Source organism: Hippocampus guttulatus, chromosome 8, assembly GCF_054856545.1.
Source record: "Hippocampus guttulatus isolate MCC_2025c chromosome 8, RoL_Hgut_1.0, whole genome shotgun sequence".
In the NCBI taxonomy this organism is placed as follows: Eukaryota; Metazoa; Chordata; class Actinopteri; order Syngnathiformes; family Syngnathidae; genus Hippocampus; species Hippocampus guttulatus.
In genome coordinates, this window is record NC_141268.1 from 7097708 (window position 1) to 7120676 (window position 22969).

Below are 22969 nucleotides of genomic sequence, written 5' to 3' on the forward strand. Positions count from 1 at the left end.
ATCTCTTCGTGAGGCAATGTAAAAATTAACAACTGATTTTGTGTAGCGGTATATAAGGTCGGCTGGTTAGCACGTCAGCCTCACAGTGCAGAGGTGCGGGATTCAATTCCGGCTCCGGCCTTCCTGTGTGGAGTATGCATATTCTCCTCGTGCCTTTGTGGGTTTTCTCCGGGTGCTCCGGTTTCCTTTCACATTCCAAAAACATGCATGGCAGGCTTATTGAACACTCCAAATTGTCCCTAGGTGTGAGTGTGAGCACGAATGGTTGCTCGTTTCTGTGTTCCCTGCGATTGGCTGGCAACCAGTTCAGGGTGTCCCCAATCTACTGCCCAAAGACAGCAAGGATAGGCTCCAGCACCCCCGCGACCCACGTGAGGGTAAGCGGATCGAAAAATGGATGGAGATATATATACAGTCATACCTCGGTTTTCGACCATAATCCGTTCCAGAAGGCTGTTCGAAAACCGATTTGTTTGAAAACCGAAACAACGCTCATTTAAAAAAAATGGAACGCTAAACGAGGAAGCATCACTTCCTCATCTACCCGAAGAAGCGTCACTTCCTCATGTAAGGAAGGCGAGAGGAGTCAAGTGACACATTCAAGTGCGCTCGAGAACCGTTTGTTCGAGAACCGAAATTCGGTCGTCAACCGAGGCATAAAAAACTCGAAATTTTTGGTCGAAAACCTATTTGGTTGAGAACAGAGACGTTCGAAAACCGAGGTTTGACTGTATATGTGTTTATATATATATATATATATATATATATATATATATATATATATAGAGAGAGAGAGAGAGAGAGAGAGAGAGAGAGAGAGAGAGAGAGATATGCACACACACACATATAACATTTATAACAAACACAACAGATATAAAAAAAATTATCATCATAATAATAATAACAACATGAATAATAAAAGGCAAACATATTTGTTGTTATGTTATTATCATTCATATTGCTTAGATAGAGTGGAATGTAATTTTGCAACGATGTGTTGCTTTGAGGTTTTAACAATGCAAAGAGGAAGCTGGTGAAGCCGCACAACATCCCCATCAATGCATTCATCCCCACAGATGTGTCACATGTGTCAGTAAAGTCCTGGCTAGCGAGTTGACTTAACACGTGAACCCGGCCAGCATCTGGGTCCCGCTGTCATGAACTCTCACAGCTCTTACATGACGGCTTGCTCGGTCCTCAGGTGAAAGCGCTAAGAATAACTTCACCGCCACTGTCAAATGTTAGCTTTGGCTAAAGGTCAAAACCCGCCGCATAAACTCAAACAGTCACCCGAGTGCAACCAAGGAAGAAATCTTACTCCACTTGTACTCCGATCGCTGACATCAAACATTCATGATCTAAAGTGCTTGACTTTGGGTGAGAGAAACGTTGTACGCCATAGATTGGTCGTCAATCGCAGGGCACCCATCAAAAAAGAAACATTCACACTCACGTTCCCACCTAAGAAAAATAATTGAGTCTTCAATGACCCTAACATGGACGTCTTCATAATGGATTATGGATGGAGTATCCAGAGACTCCAGAGGGCCAGACGCAAGATTCAAACACGAAAGTTTATGATGCCAACGTACCAACCACTTTCGCACTGTGCTCGTCATATATCAAACATTCATAGTTTCTTCATAAAAGTCTGTGTCATTGCAGGACCGACACAGCGAGCGACACAAAGAATCTCGCGCCAACCCGCGGCCGCCGAGCCACTCTGCTACCTACGCTACCGTGTCCGCTTGGCACCACCAGCCTGAGAAACTCATTTTGGATGCCTGTGGGTATGAGGCAACTGTAAGTCGCTTTGGCCAAAGACTTTTAACCACTGTGATCAAATATACAACTCTTACTGGACATTTCTATAGGTACACCTGCACAGTCTACTCCAAATCCGGCCCTCGGGCACCCCTACTCAGCCTGTTTTAGATCCCTCCGTCTTCTCAAACACCAGATTCAAACGATCAGGATTGTTAACAGGATTCTCCGAAGCTTGCTGATGAGCTGATCATTTGGGGATCATAGTAAGAGTAAATGCTCAACGAACTTTTTATGCACACTGTGGAGACAATATAAGGAACGTTTATTGTAACATTTTCAATGTAATATTGGTAGATTAATTTCCAATACAGTAGTAGGGTGGCAACTGGGGTAGCAAGACATTTGATAAAGGTGGTAGCTGCCAACCCTTTCCACCCTGTAAAACCGCCTAAGAGTTTGTGTTCAGAGCCCCAAAAGAAATCTATTTTCAACAGTGTACATGGGCTTGCGAGTTTTATTGGCCAGAGGGAGCCCCCCCCCCCCCCCAAATCCGATTCATATATGGGAATGATAAGAATAAATCAACTCAAGAGGTCCCTGAAACTAGACATTGTCATGATTGCATATTTCATTACAGTTTCGATGACACTGTATAATCGGATGTGTTCTTATGGCAGTATTTAGGTTCAATGATAATCAGGGATCTACGAGGGATCGAGTCCACACAAGATGCCTGCGCTAAAATTAGAGCAAGTATTCCTCAAATCTTAGACAGTAAATTTTTAAATAAGCAGTGTTTACATTAAGATACTCTTTGCTTTGCAGAAATCAAAGGATTCCAGAAAAGGTCCCGTTGTTATTCTCTCCATTACCTACAGGGGGGTCAAGTTTATTGACGCAGCCTCAAAGGTAACTACAAGTAACGTTCGGGGAGCCTGTCACTCTTTTGTTGTGTTTATTGAATCCTCTACGTCTCCTCTGTTAGACCATAGTAGCAGAGCACGAGATCCGGAACATCTCTTGTGCCGCCCAGGACCCGGACGACCTGTGCACGTTTGCCTACATCACCAAGGACCTGAAGAGCGGCCACCATTTCTGTCATGTCTTCAGCACGGCACAGGTGGTAAGTCGTGGCAAACCTTGAACCTTTTCAAAATTCCGCCCCCAAAGACAGTTTCACTAAGCAACATGAAATTTGGCAGACAAGCTTATCATGAGTAGACTCACCCACCCTCCCCACAAAAAAGTCCCAATAAGCCATGCTCAAAATGTGATCAGCTCAAAAAGCATTTTTCCAGTCATTTTTGCAATTTCCAGGGGTACTTCAAAAACAAACCCATCCTAGGGAGTTGCTACCACATATCGACATACATTCAGTTTCAGCTGTTGTCGCAGCATTAGATTTGGTTGACATGTCTATCTATCATGAATGGACCTACAAAAACCTCTCAAGAACTCATGCCTTAAAGGAATCAGGAAATCTGCCTGTTGGTTTTCAAGAGGCCATTTTAAGAGGTGAGTGCGAGGGCTCACTCATATCCGCTATCAGCTTGAATTAATGTTATTCCAAATGGATGTGCCACTGTGAGAGACGCCTGTAGCTTCTTTCCTTCCTTTGATTGGCTTTTTTTTGAACGGCTTAATTAAATTGTCTTCCCTGATACGTTTGACATGTCCATGTATGACAGAAACTCAGCTGTGGAGAAATCTTGTTTCGTGGCAAATCTCAAATTAACTTCACCTCAGGCTTTCGCTGTTAAGAGTTGGGTGTTTTATGATGAGTCATCAAACTTTGCTGCCATGCTTTCACCCACAAGAGTGGCAGTGCACTGATAAAAACGAAATTGTTCACAATTTCTCATCATCGCTCTTGGTGATGCTCCACCAACACGCAATGCTTAACTTTTTTCCTTTTTTTTTTTATAATTTAGTGTCACACATCTGTCAAGTATACTGTACATGGTTGTAATTTGGTAGCAACAACAACAAACCCTAAACTGGCTGCTTCAAACCAAAATGACAAACTTTGTGTCTTTTCATCCACGTGCTCATGAGACTTTTTGTGGGTCAAGTCGTCTCATTGCATTGCAAACATGGTTACCAAATTTCATGTTATAACCGATACACAATCTCCTCACACAGACACAGACGTACGAGATCATCCTAACTCTGGGCCAGGCCTTCGAAGTAGCCTACCAGATGACCGTGCAGTCCAGGCAGAGACACTTCATCCCCCACTCATCCCTGGGCTCTGAAGTCGTCGAGACCAAGAGCAGCCGGCCAGTGTCTCAGGCGTGGAGCAGCATGAGGAGATCAGCAGTGAGTAGCTCCCCACCACCAAAGCGAGAGGCACTATCGTAACTCAAAGGAGGAAGAAAGGGGGTCACAAGGGATGAGTGTTAACAAATTGACTTCGGTACCGCCCATTCATAAAGTGGGTCACGAGTTTTTATATTCCTCAATATATGTATTTACCTCACGGCCGGTATACGAAGGGCGGAGTTTGTCGCAGTCATCCTCCTGCTTGACTGTTGAGTTTGTTCAAGTTGTTGCCCACGCTGTTGACACATCGCAATTTTCAGCCAAGTTTGCCTGCCAAACGCCGCCCCTCTCCCGGCTCATTTTTATTGTTCTAAAGGGGACATATTATGGGAAATAGACTTTGTAATGGCTTGGATACAAAGGGTTGAGGCTCTCGAGGGCCTGCCCACCCATCAAATGTGAAATCACATAAACAAGCAAACCTTTTGTGAGCTGCCGAGTTCTGAAAATGAAACAAAACGATTGGAATTTTAACCATACTGAAAGTGTCAAAGCCAAAAGACAAGCAGGGTTGCACTGTTCTGGAATGTACATATTTTTTTTCTTATTAGCGCACATTCCTCACTTATTGTGGAGGGGCGTTAAATTTGTGTCATACACATTCACAGACCAACTGACAAATGTAATTTGGCACCTTAGTGATGAAGTGCTGCCTTCTTGGTGAAAACCCTTTCTATGTTTTTACTGTCTGACTTCTGGTGACTAGCATATGATTCACATTTTTAGATATGAGCACAAGTACAGTACTTGCATAATAACATATTCAGCAGATGTGTTCTGGCAATGCATGCGCAACATACACGGATCGGCACACTAATTGACGAGTGTACATAATTCGGCTTGGTGATAAATTGCTGCCTCCAAGATTGGAAATCCTGTCCATGCTTTTACTATTTTTCATGGACTGTTTTTATCTCTTTCCTTCTACCCTGGGCTGTCGCTTTCCCAATGAGTGGTCGCTTGCCTTATCGTAACTCACTAGCTTTGCCCAGCAGTACAAAGAATGTTGGGAGCAAACTTAAAAATCGGCTGATTTCAGAGGGGTCTAGAAATAGTGTACCACAAATATAATTTCGATACATTAGAATGGTTTGAAAATCAAAAGTACTGAAGAAAATACTTCAACATGAGGGGTGGTGACAAGCAACAGAGTCCATGATTGTGATCTAAAAGGGATGTTGCCGGGCACAAATCAAGGAACGTCTGGATGTGCTGAGTGTTGGTATTATGGGTGTCACAAATCAATCACCACAATAAAAATGACAAGGAGAAAACATCATTTCTTTCCCCTGTGAAATGAAGAGAAATACCATTCATTTGTTCCAGACACCCCCACCCCTCCAAAAAAAACCCCAACAAAAATCTCTTTTTTAAATATCAATCCATAATATTACACTTTATAACCAACTTTATAAAACGGAGTAATGACACAATTAAATTGAATTCGATATACGTATATATGAAGTTTTTATCACACTTTCTCCTCCAATGCACATTGTGCTGCTCTTCTGGTGTGTGTGCCTTCGCCACCTGGGAGCACTATAAGACAGACATATGGATATAGTGTACTCTAGACTCAGTTCCTCTCTCAGCTTCTCAGCGCGGCAGTAATATTAGTCTTTTTTTGCAGATGAAGAAAATATGCCTGAGACTATTGCTAAATTGTCTATGTGTGACCTGCTCCACCGTTTGTGTTCGACTGCTTAAAGGGTAACAAAATGGCTACTTCGATGCTAATTGTTAGCACGTGTACCTATGGCGTTTCCTGTTTTATGCCAACAGAGGTTATGCGATTGTTGCAAATATCCAAAGTGGAATTCTTTTGTTTTGTTTGACAGTACCTTTGGCTGAGAATATTAAAAAAAAAAAAAAGCTTGAAGCCTAATTTCTGAAGGAAATGTATTCATTACTGTCTATCTTCTGAACTCCTGCCTGCTTATATCTCTCAAACACCTGCGACCATAAAGTGCTTGTATGGTGCGTTTTAAGTTTGAGCAAAATATCCGCCGATATATGTGTGTACCCTGCTTTACACAATTTGGCGACTACTTTACCCTAAACTACAACTTTTCCAGAAACGCTTTCCAATGCTACTTGAACTTTCTGATCCCCAAGTCCTCACCAACAGTTCATGTGGTCACACTGCTCCTGTCTGTCTTTTTAACATGTCCTTGTCTTCTTGGTGCTGCCGCTGCCCCCCAAGGGTGCCCCCGTGCTCGAATGCCGCTGCTGTCACTGTCACACGTGCACCACCCACCGTCCTACCTTCCTCCCGCTGCACTCCGTTAGCCCCGGAGTCCAGGTCCTTCTCTTTCCTTGCCTGTACTCACCCCCCCGCTGCCATGGCACACCCACTCAAGCACTCCTTCCCCCGCCACCACATTCATCTTCTACCTTTCCCACCACCACAGATTCCATCCTCCTCTCCCACCTGCCATTGCCATCTTTCCTCATGGACGCCGTGAGCGCGAGTGTCACAGTTTAGCTGATTCGGAAGGGTTCCCGGTTGTGTTTGCTGGATGGTTTCTTTTAGTTGAAGCGGAAGGTGAATGAGTGTGTCAACTGTGGGATGTGTGGTCAGTCTGTTGTTTTTGCCATAAATCCTTATGGGTCAGATTTATGGTCACTGTAGGATTACAAAGGACCCAAAAGAGTTGAAAAAAAATATTCCCGTGGAAAAAAAACTCCAGCATCATTGAAAGAAGGAACTAGCCATTTATCCATGTTCTACAGTTCTGTTTTTCGTGGTGGTGGTTCTATGCATTTGCTCTCTACTAGGTCATCGTTCTACCCAAACGGTTGAATCTAAATGTACTTTTCAGTCAATCAGTGGCCACCCTATATTCATGAAAACTAATTAGGAATTTGTGAGCTAAGTTTTTTTTTCTTGTGGTGGGCTGTATGTTCCCCACAGCGGCAAACACTCAATTTCTCTAAGGATGACCCATATTCATCCATCCATTATCTATCGTCCATATACAGATTGAGGTTACAGGCGAGCTCGAGCTGATCTCAGCCCAGATTGGTCGCCAGATAATTTCAGGGCCTATACTGACAAAATACCATTTAAACCTATGAACAATTTAGTGTATTCAATGAACTCAACATGTTTTGTGAATGTGGGCAGAAACTGGCGTACCTAAAGAAAACCCATGCAAGCATGGTCTTAACATGCCGATTTTGCACGGGAAGTCCAACCATTCACACTGACACATATGGACAGTCAACCATACGGGCATGTTTTGGGAATGTGGGAGGATGCCAAACTACCTGAAGAAAAGAACATGTGAACCCCGCACAATCAGGCCCTCGCCCAGATTCAAACCCAGAACCTCGGAAATGTGAGGCAGATGTGCTAACCACTTAAACAATGTCCTATTTTGAGGCCGAACAATTGTTGTCGATGTCCTGCTTGAGTCGTGGCATTATTATTTCGGGTGTGTTAACTCACGGCGGCGGCCCACAGAGCTCGTCAATCATCCATGTGGTGCATTGAGCCCCTGGGCCGCGGGAGGAAGCCTCCTGCGTTGATGCCCGTCTCACGCAATCCCTGTCATCCCCTTCTCCCTACCTACTCCCCTTCCCGATACCCTCTTCATCCTCCTCCTCCTCCACCCGGCAGATCGACCCCCTGGAGATGGACGCCGACATGCACTCCCTGGGCAGCACCTCCTGGCTCTTGGACCAGCGCGATGCCAACAGGCGGCCCGTCAGCACCAAGTACGAGACCACCATATTCTGAGGCCCCACCCCCACCCCTACCCACCCTCTCCTCCGAATCCCACTTCCACAACCCGTGCCCCCTCCCACCTTGCATCCGGTTCGCAATCCACGCACAGTTCGAGCCCCGTGCCTTCTCACTGTGATGGTGTAGCCACCCCTCAGGGCTGCCTCCTCCTGCACCTCCATCTTTTTCTTTTGCCCAGCAACCTCCTATAAGGATCCCCCCTACTGCAACTGGGGTTGCACCCCTGGACTGAGCTAATTTTTCCTTGCATTTTCAACCCCTTGATAGCTCCCAGAGGTTGCTTATTTGTATATTGTGTCCCAAAAAAAATTAGATTTTCCTCTTTCAATTATGGACTTTTTTTTTCTTTGTTCGTGTGTAGCCTCTCTTGTCTTACCAGGCATCAACCACTGTGAGACTTTGTGAGGAGGGTCAGGATGCCAAACCAATGAGCAGTTTTGTTTTTGTTGTTTTCTATGCATTTGTACAAAAAAAAAAATCAACACGCTGGATGGGTCACTAACACATTTTGCTGCACTTTGAGGAGGCCGGCAGCCCGATGTCATGTCATGGCCCCCCCATCCCAGTGAACACCATCCAATGACTGCACGCTGCTTCTCCAACACACTTGACTAAGAGACTGAGGGGGACAAGGGGGGTTGTTGGGGGGGGGGGGTCTCTGCTCTGGCCTTGTAACTGCCCTGTGCCTCTCAGCGTCACGGTAGCACGGAGAGACAAAACAAACTTAACAAAAACAAAAAACAAAAAAAAAACCACTGTGTTAACACATGGCACTATCCCTTTGAATATCTCAGCTGGGGCGCCCGTTTTGTGATACTGTTTTGATAGGCCGAAGTCGGCTGTGACACCATTTGAGACAATTTTTGTAAATGGAATCCAAACATGCCCTGATTATATTTGATTATATTAAAAAAAAAAATGAGGAGGGCCCAAGCACGCGTTTTCCCCCAAATTAGCATCTCATTATCACGCTTAAATGTCTCGCACGCCAAGTGTGTGTCATGTCGCGTTTGAAAAGAAACCAAATATACTTTTTTGTGTTGTGGTGTTAACAAATGGATTTGCAATGCTGAGAGCACGATGCGCGCGCACACACACCGTGTTTCATTGAGTTTGTTTGAAAGATGTTGTGGTGTCAACACACTTTTTCTCACACCTGGCCACTGTCCGTGTGTGTATTTATGTGTGTGTGTTGACAGACTGTTTTTTCACATTTGACCCATGTGTGTTTGTGTGGTGCTGCAGTAACAGCAGCATTCTGGCCACTGTGTTCTGACCGTTAGCTTCGACTGGTGATGCATGATCGCAGTGTCATGTGTTTTGGTACTTGTACCAAGCCGGCCAGGCCAGGTCAGTTTGTGTTTTTGTGTGTGTGTGTGTGTGTGTGTGTGTGTGTGTGTGTGCGCGCGCGCGTGTGTGCGTGTGTGTGCGTGTGTGTGGCGTCTCCCATCCACTGCCATTCGTCCATCCAGTTTGAACATCACCATGCAGTCAGCCGCCTCCATCCCGCTGTCCGCCCATCTTCATCCTGGCATCATGACGTCACGCATCTTCTCCTGTCTCGTGTGTCACCATGGCAACGCGCTCGTATGGCTGCAAAGCAAGGACAGTCGAGTCAAGACATTTATTTAGGTCTGAAGTTCAGAGCTGACACCCTCTTCGTGCTCCATCTTAACCTGAACCCAAATACGGCTACCAGGGTACCAAAGTTGAGGATGTGTATTTATTGACATGTTGATTTTGCTAGATTGGGGGAATCTCACTCCCTTCACCTTCCACCAGTCTGAGTTTTAGTTCTGAACAAACACCTCTTTTTTTACTTCAATGGTTTCTAAGGCAGCCAGTTTAGGCAGCAAACCAGTTGGGCTGCCTGGGGGCTAGCAAGTACAGGGGTGCCTTGAGATACTATTTCAGCCACTCTCCGCCAAAAAACTTTTTTCCAATGTTTTTTTTGGGGGGGGGGGGTGAGAAAATACACATTTCTCTTGTAGTATGCAGTAAATTTTTGTCACTCTCTCCTTCAATGCCCAACGTGCTGCTCATTCTGGTGTGTGCACCTTGACGACCGAGGGGCAGCATAAGACAAACAAATACAGATATACTGTACTAGGGATTGGGCTTGTCTTTCGGCTACTCCATACTGCAGTTATAGTAGTTGGTCTTTGCAGAGGATAAATAATGTATGTCTGAGTATTGTTATCTGGTCTTTCTTTGCAGTAAAATGTTTTTTGTGCAATGCAAACCTGAGGGCACTTTGAATTTACAGGCGACAGTAGGGGGCGATGCAGGCTAAAATTTCTGACCATTGAGCTAGATGAAAACAGGTGGATTGATCCGATCAATTCTTATTCCACAAACATAATATTAATCGGAATATTGTGTTTACATTAATGGGGACACATAGAACATATTGCAAAGAAAATTGTTGACGTGAGTTCTCCTTGAAAGGGTAAAAACACAATGTGTAATTCTCTTTGTTTTGTGTTTGTTTTGACAGTCAGGTTCAGCCGAGAGTGGAAATGAACAACTTTAAGACTCCTATTTGAAGCATATTTACTAAATATACCTGACAAACTGCCATCAAATGAAAAAAAAAATCATCTGGTCGATCGCTCGTATTTTGAAAAGCTTAAGTCGAGTGACTGGTATCTCAAGGCACTATGGTATCAAAAGTCCATTACACCTCTGCAGTAGAGCCACAAAAAGTCGGAAGAGCGACTAAAATTCAAGACACTGACAAATTTGTGCCCATTCGCATGTTATGGATTAACTTTTGGGTTTTTTTCATTTGCTGTTTTGATGTCACCACAGAAAATGTTTGAAACGGTTCCTAATTCAATTTGGTTTCTAAACTGGTTTCGGCCGAACTATGGTTGGGTTTGACTTAATTGCAAATGTTTTGTTGTTCTTCAAAATGGTCTTTTACAAATTTTCTCTTCTGTTTCGCTTCGTGTTTTGGGATTTTCGTCAGACCTTTAAGACAGCAAACTAGTCGGGCCTGAATTGACTGTGCACTTTGATGGTCGCTGTCCAGTACTGAAATTATGCCTCAAGAGTGGATCCTAGTAAATCAGCCAAAATTGTTGTGGGCAACAAGTGGTACCTTGATGTGAAACCTCAGCTCAGTGAGGATCTAAGGTATTAACTCACATGCTTTTTTTTGGCTTTTGGTTTTGTGACATCACAACTGAAAACTACAAGAATAAACAAAGCAACATTTGAAAAAAAAATACTCAAAATGATTCGTAATTTCAGTTGCTATATTTAGGGAGCAATAGCTGCGCCTGACTTAATTGAAGCAAATGCTTCTTCCTGGACTGAAAAACATTACACTTCACCTGTAATGGATTATTTATATGTTCAAAATCAAACCCTACAAATGATTTACTTTTTGAGATCTTGACGGACTTGAACACGACCAATCAACCCAAAACTGAAATTATACCTCAAAAAGTGGAACCTCTAAGCCTCATCCTAACACTTGTATGATGTAGAATTGGACCAAAATTCTTTCATACGCGTAAGGTCAAAACCAGTGTTTCCCAAACTTTATTGAGCACATATTGTCCGTTTAAAATCACACTGAACAATCGCTACCACAAAAAGTATATTGAAATAACGATGTCTCAATTTATTCCCAAACATACCTTGTGTGAAATCCGGAAAATAAGTAAATAAATTATGGCAAGATCTAGTCTGCACTCTCAAATGTGATAGGGATGCACCTTGAATGGGCGAAAGCACGCCCGACTGAATACATCTTTTGTCTGGCGATACAACCCTACGTGTTTGAGCTGTGCAACCCTGCTTGAAGCTTCTGTTGGGTGGACTATATCCCACTGGGTTGCCGCGGGGGCTTTCCACGCTGTGACGAGTGGCGCAAACTATCAGCTAGCTTGTCAGCTAACAGGCCTGAGGTTAGTAATAAAAATAAGCATGAACCCCCGCAGCCACAATTGGTACATTACCGCTGTTGTGAACAACAACTCTGAAGTTCTTGCATAGTAGGGTAGGGGCAACTCATGCCGGATATCCACGTGCGTCACTGTGCCCCGTTTTATACCCCACCCCCCAAAAAACCCCCAACAAAAAACACAAACACTGAAAAGGCGAAAAAGTTTAAATACTAAATCTCCACAATCGCATACTACGCAGCTCACAGTCTTTGTTTTCAGCCATTATCACCAAACATATTTAGAAACAAATCTGAATTTATTTTACGAGGTCTTAATGTAGAATTGGGTCATATTGACCAATGGTTGGGATTCACTGGTCTTAACAATAACAGGCATGCCACAGTTTTATGATCCTGATTACTTTCAAGGTCAATTTCTAAGTTATAAACTGCTAGTCAGGCCTTACTCCAGCAGCAGATGCAGCAGCAGCTCTATGAAGCAAGTTGTGCGGGCGTGACACAGGTGACACACCGTGCATGGTCTTTGGGAGTCTGTTAACATTTGGTGTTCTTCTTGTGTAGCTCGCCCCGGCGTTCAAGTTCCCGGACACCAAGCTGTGAGTTGGCGAGTGAGCGGGCGGGCCCGTGCGAGGTAAAGCGGGGAAGAGGTAGATGGAGCAAATCCGCTCTTGACATTTAAATCTTGCTGCGTTCGCTCGCCGCACCCCGCTTCCTCCCGCTCTCGCTACCTATACACGCAGAGGAAAGGTAAACCTGTCCGACATGGCCGACTAAACAGGACTTTGAGCATAGCTCACGTCTTGACAAAAAGGTCAGCTAGAAAGATCACTTTTACTTTCTGGCCTGTTTTGCGACCCCTTATGTGGGTACTGTGACAGGTTTGGAGCACTGTACAGACGAGCATGTCAAATTTATCCAGGCTTATCAGAAATACATAGAAAATGTCAAGAAAACAACACAAAGTTAAAAAAAATCTATCTATCTATATGTATATAGATAAATAGATATATTCCAACTTTTAAAGTTTTGCCCATGTTTGTGGCCAGAGTTTGGGTTTGTCAATGAAAATGTGACAACATTTCAGAAAGCAATATTCATGATATTATATATACAATGGCAGAAGCATCCCACAAGTGAAGTGTCCGCATTGTCGCCCCCCGTTTATGTCCAAATGAATTGGACCCAAGGATCCTCTTGATCTGGAGCGGTCTCAGATTACAGTTTCCCAAAGGAGGAGGATTCAAATTGAATACACTCACCCGGTCACTGGCGAGCTTGAGTTTGTCCCAGCTGGCTTTTGGCGAGAAGCCAATCGCAGGTCAAATGCCACAGAATTGAGGCAGAACGCTCCCCCATTGGCTGTGCCTACTTCCGCTGTTTCCAGCTGTGTTGCGGAGCACAAAACATCAAAACGTGTGTGTTTCCCATCATGTGTTCAGGACATCCCTATTTTCCAGCAAAATAAAGAAATCGACTCTGCATGCACCCAGATTGAACACAAGATTGCTAAACCTCAATTTGGAGTTCAATTTCATTTCTCTTCTAATTTCTCCGGGGAACTGTGCCTCTAAAAATCAACCTTCCATCCATCCATTTTGTCTGGTGTTTGGCTTCATCTGGGTTGTAGGGAAGTCTTGAGTCTTAGACTCAGGAAGTAACTTTTTGCCTGTTTGAATTCATTCAGATGATATTACTATTAAAAATCTTTGGTGATATTACTCATTGACCAGAGGGAAGGAGAACATTCAAACACAATTATGCAACTTAATCAGATAACTGTAAAGTATTACTTTATCGAGCTCAGGAGTGCCCCATGACTGGGGTTGCACCCCTGCGAAAAACACCTGTCTCCAAAGGGACTTTTATTCATTTTTAGTTTTGACATCTCGTGACAATAAGCAGGTCAGAAAATGATGGATGGGTGTTCACATCTCTTTTTTGAATGCCAGCCAAAATGTCATCATTCATTTTAGATTACTTAGGATGGAATGGTCAACCATTTTCACATAGTTGATTGCACCTGACTTTGAAGGTCTCAGTGTAAGTTCCTTTTTTTTCTGGCCAAGCCACCATTTGATCCACATATAACAGAAAGTGATCGGATAATGTCTGGAAAATGCATACGGTACCCTAATAAACACAACGAGTCTTACCTGAACTTCCGAGCCACAGTCCGGTCCACAACAAGGAAACGACAGCGCCCCCTTAGGTAAGCAAGAGGATTCTTTCTGCAACAATGTCCATACTGTACATTTCAGACCTTCCACTCACATCAAGGCTTCTTCTGCTAAGAAACAAAGATGTCATTCCTATATCGCGGCAATTAAAGAGTACCAAAGTGAAGGTGAAATCATTTATAGCTGCAAAAAGATGCGTACCAAACGGTGCCTTTAAACACAAGTGTTTTAAAAAAAAAAAGGCCAAGAATAGTCCTCCACGGCCACGAATCACACACAGATGACATAATTTACAAAAACAATGAGGAAAAACTCAAATGTGTTTTGTTTTAATACACTTGCATATTTCCAAAAATATTTAACATAATTTCTGTTCTCAAATAAGGTTAAATTATATGCACGGACTCAGTCAATCTGGCTGCCATTTACAAATAACATGACAACTCCACAGTTCATGTTGAGGGCGAAGGCAACACAAAGAAGACGTTAAGTGCCATGTTAGTGAAACAAAAGAACATGCGCGGGAACACTTGGCAGCATCATTCCTGCTGATCATGAATACAATCTTCTGTTCCTAGACACAAAACTGCTTGTTTTGCCTTTTCCTAGGCTTGCAAAACTAGAAAAACAATTTTATTTAAAAAAAAATTTAAAAAACAACACTTCATGGCAGTGCTAATTTGACTCTCTCAGCCCTTCATTGTTATTTTTCGCTAACATTTCCAGGCACATCTCAATAAATTAGAATATTGTGGCCAACTTTTTGTAGTTCAGCAGCTCAAATTAAGAAGTCCAGGTGATGTTATATTTTTTCACTACAGAGTGAAATATTTCAGGATTTTATGTTTAATGATTATAAGCTAACAAACCCGAAATTTGCCCTATCAGGAAGAACAATCAAAATGATTTTTAATGCATACATTAAATTGAAATTGGCCTTCTGAAAAGCAGTTTCCTATATGTTTAATGACTTCCACTTTTGGAATTGAAAAGTCATTTCAATTAATTTTTCGATAATATTCCAATTGATAGAGATGAACTTGCACACCACCAGAGAATCTTTCTCTTGCTTAAAGCTTAAACAGACTTCTAATCTCAGTGGGTTTTTCGTATGCAAGCCATTATGGAGACAACAGCATGTTCCTCAGTCAGATGGTGACGCCGCCACTAAGTTCAAGAGCCCGTGAAGATGAGATGGGGAGGTCATAACCCAGTCCGAGACATGCACACACGCACGCATTCTTCGCTACGAGTCTTTGAGCATGTTGATGCGTGCAAAGATCTTGAGCGCCGGCCCCAGTTTGATGTTCATGGTGCTCATCAGGTGATCCTCCTTCAACAGGAGCAAAGCTTGGCCGTCGATCTCTTGTGAGCGGAACTCATCAGCGATCTCCTGACAGCCTGTGTGGGCAACCAAAAAAATGATTTGTCACGCAACGTACCGCTGCCAAAATACACTTGCACAGTGCAATTAGGACACCACTTCATCCGCTACACTTTCATAATCTAATGAGAGCCAATACAGGAACGCTATCATCATAAATCCTGTTCACTTCATTAAAACCGTCAAAGAGCCGATAATTTAACACCTTTATCAAATGCACTATGTCCTGGCCAGCTGACTTCAGTCAAGTACACTCTGGACTGGTCGTCAGCCAAAGACATGTCACACGTAGACAACCATTTGCATCAATGGAAAGCCATGAAGAACTTCAACATGCACGTTTTAGGAATGTGGGAGGAAACCGGAGTACTCTGAGAAAAACCCGGAGACAAAACATGAAAACTCCACACAGAAGCCTGCATTCAAACCACCAACCTCAGAACTGTCAGGTGGATGTGCTGCAAGATATTTTAGAATTTAAAAATGTCAAATTCCAAAGTATTTCACCAAAGAGAAACCCTCCTAAAAGAGGGTTGATATGATCTATTTGGAAGCACTCTCAAATTAGATCTCAAGTGTAGCAAGTGTCCTTTGTTGCTGAAAGGAAACATTGCACATCAAATGGGTTTTTTCCTGACCTGGTAACGAACAGATGAACTCATACACTTCTTCCACGTTCCACTTGGTGGGGTCGTTAGGTAAGAAAGGCTGACACAAAGCGGCTGAGGCGTCTCTGCCAGCGAGGGCCTCCGGCTCCGACGACGCCCTGCTCGGCTGCCGCTGGACTGGAACGGGGGGCGGGAGCGGAGCTGGGGGCCCTGGGGGTCCCGAACTGGCTGCCGACAGTGGCGAAGGCGGCTCTTCGTAGCTGGACATCTCTGAACATGGGCTCGACTCCTCCTGACTGGGCTGGGAGGGATGCGGTGAAGACACTGAGCCGCCCTGGGTCTGCTGTGACGACGGGGACATCTTCTGAGAGGGTTGATGAATGAATGAATGAATGGAAATAACATTATTGCGTTGCAGCCCATGGGGAGCCCTCTTACCACCAATGAGCAGACAAAAAATAGATTCACAATTAATTGACTCAGTAAGATGCAGTAATATTAGCCATTTTGAAGATAAAGAACATATGCCTATGAGTGTTGTCATACTGCCTGTCTAAATGTATGGCTACTGTTTGTGTTTAAAAAGGGTTTAAAACACTGCAACATCTTTGCTACTCATGAGCCCATCAGTGTGGCCTTTTGCATCGTTTGCTAGCATTAAACTAGCAGACTATTTGTGAGGCAAAGATATGAGACTGCTTTGGGTACACAATGTTTAGCTGTTTTACGTTTGGCAAAACTTGCGCTGGGCAGTAACAACAAACAACTTGAAGGCGACTGTTTTTAGTCATCATGACCTGTCAAATAGCCAGCTTGTTGCGAAGAACGCTTGCTGCCAGACTCTAGCGCTAATATCACAAATGTTTGGTCGCAAGTCAAAAAAAAAAAAAAAAAAAAAAGTCCAAAAAATGCGCATCTCAAAAAACCAATAGGTCGGTCACTTGTAAGTTAAGTTACCACCGTAGTCGCTGGAGGGGTCAGGAAAGTCACCAAGTTTGCATCTCTTAGTCACCCCAATCAACTTTGTAAAAAAAACGCACACTCCAGTTGTATGGGACAGAACCACACCCCAAAACCGAGTCCTTCCAACCAGAGTGTGACAAGGGGATGTCGTGTAGGATGTGCTTTAATTGTTCATCCTTTGTGTATTTTGACGGAAGAATGTCAGACAGCTTTGATTAAGACATTTGGAAATGGTTTGAAACTGCCCAAAGAATTGCTTAACATTTAAGAAACATAAGGCTAGAACATTTCGCCTACCCGCTTCTTTGCTTCGATACTTGGGCGGCCCTGACTTCTTCGACGCCAGCGATTTGCTTGTTTGGTTTTCTCTGGACGAAACAAGCCGATGCGCTTTGTGCAGCCCACATTGTACCTGTACATACACATTTCAGATTACTTAGTACAGTGTACAGATTTATGCATCATTTACTTCAAAAAAAAAAAAAAAAAGATCTCTGAATTGATCGTTCCACAAATGGAAAACAAAATTTCTTCTGGTATCTTATATCTCCAAAATGATGATTTTCAACCTGAGAGTCAAAAACTTGAAAAAAATGTTGCCTTGCCTCTTCGCGCAAACCATGGAGCAGAAGCGCTTGGAACCTTTGAACGTGTAGGCAAAGTCCACCCAGCCACAGTATTCACACGTGAGCTTGGGCTCTTGATCCTTTTCTGTTGGGACAGACGACAGAAAATTATTGCTTCTTTAGTTGCTTTGTTTTGATAGGTAATATCAAACGTGAAGTTAAACGACCCACGACATCTTTGGTTATCTACACATTTATAAAAATTTGGCTGTGAAAAAACAATTCTGTTCTACATAATAACCACTCCCATACTGAGTTTTTCTGCTCATGACTTGATCAACTCGTCACTTTCAAGTGATGGCCAGGCTAAAATGTCTCCTTTAAGAGAGGAAATCCGCATGCTAGACAAAAATGTTTCAGAACAGTCCCGGAGGAGGAAAACAAAAAAAGACACTTCAGCATGGGTTCGACAAATGAAGTATCCACATTGGAGCCTCGGCGCTTTGTGCCTCACCTGTCTGAGTCAAGTCTTCGAGCTCAGAGTCGGAATTTGCCGCATTGCTGACCGGAGTTTTGTCCGGGTCAGAGGAGAGCTGACTGTCTAGTTTTTTGGGGCTATTGATGAGGATGGGGAGACGTTCCACCTGTTGACACAGAAATATTTAAATTATTGCAAAATGAATAGATGACATGAAGAAAAACAGCATGACACAAGAAATACTGATGTGTCCAAATTTTTGATGAATGTACTACGTGCGTCCATGTCTCCTCACACAAAGCAAGTTCGCAATACCGAAAAACAGGGGTGCCCAATCTTTTTTGATGGAAGATCTACTTTTCAAGCCAAACAACCTTACGTGAGCGACCGTTCCCGCACATGCACGCATACACACGCAGCACGCGCACACACGTCATGAGCAACAGCCAGAACAGCCCCTAACATGAACGAAACAGAAAAATAAAGTAGATACAAGAGTTTGTGAAAAGGAAATCAATGCCCACCTTGGTGAGAGACCTGACGCAGAAGCACGGGACGCACCTTTGCAGCGTGTTAAATGCATGAGCATCACTATAGTACGGGGGAGACGTTTTACTGCGTTAAAATGCTTCTCCTGGCACTCTATATTCCCATTCTCTGCCAATTCCATTGGTGAATTGTACATGAAACCAACTAAATGAGAACAATAAAAAATACTGTATATATTGCAACAGCTCTGATTGCAAGCTGCAATTGCAGACTGCTGACAGCTAACAACTTCTGGTGATGGAGGTCACGCGCCAACGTAGGTTAAAGGTGACCTGCTTTTTTTATTTCAGAAAAAAAATGTAATACTGTTTTGTAAAAGTGAAGCTGATAGGATGTTTAGGGTGCACTGTACACACACAAACATATTTAACATTAATAACACAAAAGTGAAGCTGATAGGATGTTTAGGGTGCACTGTACACACACAAACATATTTAACATTAATAACACACACATCATCCCCCCCAATTGCCCTCAACATCGACGTGGGGCCAGTCAGCAGCTACTTGTCGCCCAAAAAATGAAACATTCATCAAAAGCTGTGATTAATTCGATGATTAAAAAACATTATGTACATGTTTGTGAAGAGGAGACGTGAATTTGGGACAAAAGCCTGCAGACGTGCCATGCTAAGGGAGACCCTTACAACTGTCACCAATTGCCTCCTGACTTTTCTAACATACTGTACATGTGGTATGTTATGCATTCTCGTGGTCCATAATGTGCTCAATGTGTAAAGGGCCTCGAGACAACTTCAGTTGGCGCTGGAGAAATAAAACTGACCTGACTTGACTTAATTAGCTGCATTGTTTTGTATTGGGCAACCCGACAAACACTTTTCTACATGGCAGTATCTTCCATTTCGGGTTCTATCGCTTTTGGTTGCCATTACACTTTTCTTTAGCCATCACTCTATGTGTCTGGTGTCAAAAGTACAACAACAAATGGCAGGTTTTGGTTGTTCAACTTTTAAGGAGGTTCCGTTGCACAAGAGAGTTAAAATTGATGAGGGACAGATGCTCATCACACAGTGTGTATTCTTTTCATCCAGTGTCCATAGTTAAAGCCAGAAACACAGACAAGCTGGGAGCTGTCAGCTCGCATAGAGGAAGAGAGTTTTTGTGTCTGCCGACTGACAGCTTCCCTCCAGGCAGGAGAGCATGACCGCTCGGGGGTCGTCTACTCGGCTCACGCCACCGCCGAAGGGGGTGCCACTTACACACACGGGGAACGGCTCAGCGCCCTCCTGGATGACGAAGCCCTCAATAACATGCGTGAGGACCTGTGGCTTGACGATGGCCTGGGGCGGCTTGCTCTCTCCATTGTGCAGCTTAACAGCCGTCACGCCGGGAACCTCGCTGTCATTTCCAGAGGTCATGGGTGGAGGCGGGCTCCCAGGCGCAGGCACTGGCCTCTTGGTCGCACCTCCTCCTAAGCGGCAAATGACGCAACAAAGAACCTTGTTAGAATGGACAAAAAGTTTTTCGAGGAGCTCATCTGTGGACTACAAAGATTTATACACTGAACAAGGTGCGCCTAAAGGCTGGAAACGCGATGGATGACGTCAACTTTTCAAAAATTGTGTATTATGCAAAACTGAATTAAATGTTGGAAATCATTATGTCAACTGTTCTTTGTTAATATTATAGATAATACCATTCGTTAAAAAGGTCATTTCTTGAAATTTGTGTACAAACTCAGGAAAAATGATCAAAGTGTTTGCAAAAATTAAACAACACACACATCACTTCACTTTTGACGAGTCTTTTTTCCTTTCCTTCCTTCCCAAATTCAATTGTGGGATCTATTTTGTTTGCAAGAGTTCTCGAACCAGCTTTGGCTCCTACTCGGCAGGAAAAAAACGTGGCGCTGCTCGGTTGTAAAGTGTCCTTGGGTGTCTTGAAAGGCGCTTATAAATAAAATGTATTATTATTATTATGTTGTTTTTTTGTCGAAGGAACTGTCTGTGTTGTTCAATTTGTTTTAACACTTTTTTTAAGCGCCAATGTCGCTCCATAGTAGCTCACTCAAAATTAAATCATCATCAGCTCTAACTCCTCGACAAAGTAACAGTTCCTCTCCTAATGTGGTTATTTTTTCATTGCTACGCAAACTAAAAACCCAATTCCAATTAAGTTTGGCGGTTGTGAAATAATGAAAAAGAGAATAAAAAGATTTCCAAATCATATTCAATCTATATTAAATTGAATACACCACAAAGAAAATATATTTCATGGTCAATCTGATAAAGTTGACTGTTTTTAGCAAATACTCATTAAGTTAGAATTTAATGGCTACAACACATTCCAGAAAAGCGGGGACAGGGCTACAGCTGTTGTGAAAACGCTCCATTCATTGAGATGTATTGTATTACTGTATACCACTGTTTTTTATCGCCTTTTCTTTTAACAACATTCAATACAGATTTGGGAACTGCGGACAATACTTTTTGAAGCTTTGTGGGTGGAATTATTTTCCATTTTTGCTTGAAGTGCAGCTTCTGCTGTTCAACCATCTGAGGTGTCTGGTGTCGTATTTTACGCTTCAGAATGTTCCACACATTTTCAATGGGAGACAGGTCTGGACTGCAGGCATGCTAGTCTCGTACCCGCACCCTTTTACTACAAAGCCACTCTGCTGGAAAATTTGCAGGTGGTTAGGCATTGTCTTGCTGAAATAAGGAGGGACGTCCATGAAAAAGACTTTGCTTGGAAGGCAGCATATGCTTCTCCAAAACCGATATGTAGTTTTCAGCATTAATGGTGCTTTCGCAGCTGTGTAAGTTAAGTGTGCCACTGGCACAAACAACACAACAAATAATCACATATTCTGGCTTTTGAACTTTGCGTCCATAACAGCCAGGATGGTTCTTTTCCTCTTTGGCCTGGAGGACACGACGTCTACAATTTCCCAAAATAATTTGAAACGTGGACTCGTCAGACCACATAACACTTGTCCACTTTGCATGAGTCTCTCTTAGATGAGCTTGGGCCCAGAGAAGCTGGTGGCTTTTCTGGGTGTTGTTGGTAAATGGCTTTTGCATTGTAGAGTTTGAAGTTGCACTTAAGGATGTAGCACCAAACTGTATTCATTGACATTGGTTTTCTGAAGTGTTACTGAGCCCATTTGGTGATATCCTTTCCACATCGATATCGGTTTTTGATGCAGTCCCACCTGAGGGACTCACGGGCATCCCATCCAATGTTGGTGTTCTGCATTGCAGCTCTCGTGTAGTGTTTTCTTCAGATTCTCTGGATCTTTTGACGATATTATGGAGCGTATATCATGAAATCCCTCACCTCCTTGCATTGGTACATTGAGGAACATTGTCCTTAAACTGTTCAACTATTTCTCACGCAGCTTTTCACAAAGGGATGAACCTCGCCCCATCTTTGCTCATGAATGACTGAGCAATTCTGTTACAAGCGTTGACACGAAAGAAGTCAACAATGTTATATTTTTGCTTTATTATGATACTATTCTATGAAATTAACTTCCAAGGACAGTTTCCAATTTGAACTATTCCTAAATTCTCCAGATTACAGTACATTCTCATGGAAATTTACTGGAAATGTTCCATTACCTTGTGGTTGACTTTGCGGCACTGTGTCAGCTTTGGCATGCTCTACAGGCTTCCTGGGTTGTGATGGCGTACTTTGCTGCTGTGGTGGTGCTGGCGGTGACGGCTTTTGTTGTTGTTGTTGTGGCTGCTGCTGCGGGGTGGAGGTGGCACACGTCTCTCTCACCACAAGTGATGTTGGCTTATCTTTACACTCCTGAACCAGTGTTCGAGAGGCCTGCAGTTTCAACGGGGAACAAAACGTTACTGAGCGAGGGGATGTATGTTTTCCTTGATAGATGAAGGCCCTTTCCCATTTATTATTTTCTTCTGCTTGGCTAAGATGGCTTTACAGTAAAGGAGAAAGAGCTGGCCCGTGTCCAGACAGATACTCCATATGAAGCTGAAATTGCGCCAAATTGACTTTTTCTCCTGCCAATATTGTCTGAAATGCAATGTCACTATTCTATAATTATTCGACATGTTAGACGCTGATTAAGGGACACAATGTCACCACAGACAGCTATGACAATATCCTACCTTGGCTGAGTTGCATTTAAAGTCCACCACACACTAAGGAACGCAACCGAATGCAGTTGAACTGGAGAATCATACTTTTTTTTTTTTAAATAGTCTGCTACTCATACATATAGGTGGTGCTCAGAAAGTATGGTCCAAATAGATGGTAAATGCTGGCCCACCTCGAGAGTCAATTATTCTCTTCCCTTTACAATCAATACCGATTTCACTGCTATCAATATTGCAGACATACTGCAGTGATAAAAGGAGCAACTTGACTGAGCCATGTGCTGCCTGCCGTTTGTGAATATATTTTGACTGTTGAAAAATAGCCATCGCAGCCACTTCCTCTTCGTGATATGACAACACACTCATGTAATTAAGAGCCCTTTATACCTTTAAAATGCATCGGT

The 22969-nt window shown here is 43.2% G+C and overlaps 2 protein-coding genes across 7 annotated transcripts in view; one reads left to right on the forward strand and one right to left on the reverse strand.

Annotated features, from left to right (window-relative positions):
* anks1ab (ankyrin repeat and sterile alpha motif domain containing 1Ab) overlaps positions 1-13883 on the forward strand; it is a 46629-nt gene extending 32746 nt beyond the window's left edge. For 2 of the 5 annotated variants that reach the window (XM_086118612.1, XM_086118614.1), the window contains 7 exons: positions 1666-1803; positions 2445-2516; positions 2593-2676; positions 2753-2890; positions 3910-4086; positions 7712-7809; positions 8199-8458. In XM_086118612.1, the coding sequence (XP_085974738.1) occupies positions 1666-1803; positions 2445-2516; positions 2593-2676; positions 2753-2890; positions 3910-4086; positions 7712-7809; positions 8199-8232 (741 nt within the window). In that variant the 3' untranslated portion in view covers positions 8233-8458. Of the gene's footprint in view, positions 1-1665; positions 1804-2444; positions 2517-2592; positions 2677-2752; positions 2891-3909; positions 4087-6292; positions 6392-7711; positions 8459-12314 lie in introns of those variants that run through there. The other 3 variants (XM_086118615.1, XM_086118616.1, XM_086118613.1) reach the window with 3 other exon arrangements.
* Positions 13884-14092: 209 nt separating this feature from the next.
* The window catches only part of phc2b (polyhomeotic homolog 2b (Drosophila)), a 30335-nt gene continuing 21458 nt past the window's right edge, over positions 14093-22969 (reverse strand). Inside the window, exons 9-15 of one of the 2 annotated variants that reach the window (XM_086118391.1) lie at positions 22062-22275; positions 19698-19909; positions 17966-18095; positions 17491-17596; positions 17183-17297; positions 15953-16283; positions 14093-15331 (exon numbers count right to left, since the gene is read on the reverse strand). In XM_086118391.1, the coding sequence (XP_085974517.1) occupies positions 15177-15331; positions 15953-16283; positions 17183-17297; positions 17491-17596; positions 17966-18095; positions 19698-19909; positions 22062-22275 (1263 nt within the window). In that variant the 3' untranslated portion in view covers positions 14093-15176. Of the gene's footprint in view, positions 15332-15952; positions 16287-17182; positions 17298-17490; positions 17597-17965; positions 18096-19697; positions 19910-22061; positions 22276-22969 lie in introns of both variants that reach the window. The other variant, XM_086118390.1, reaches the window with a different exon arrangement.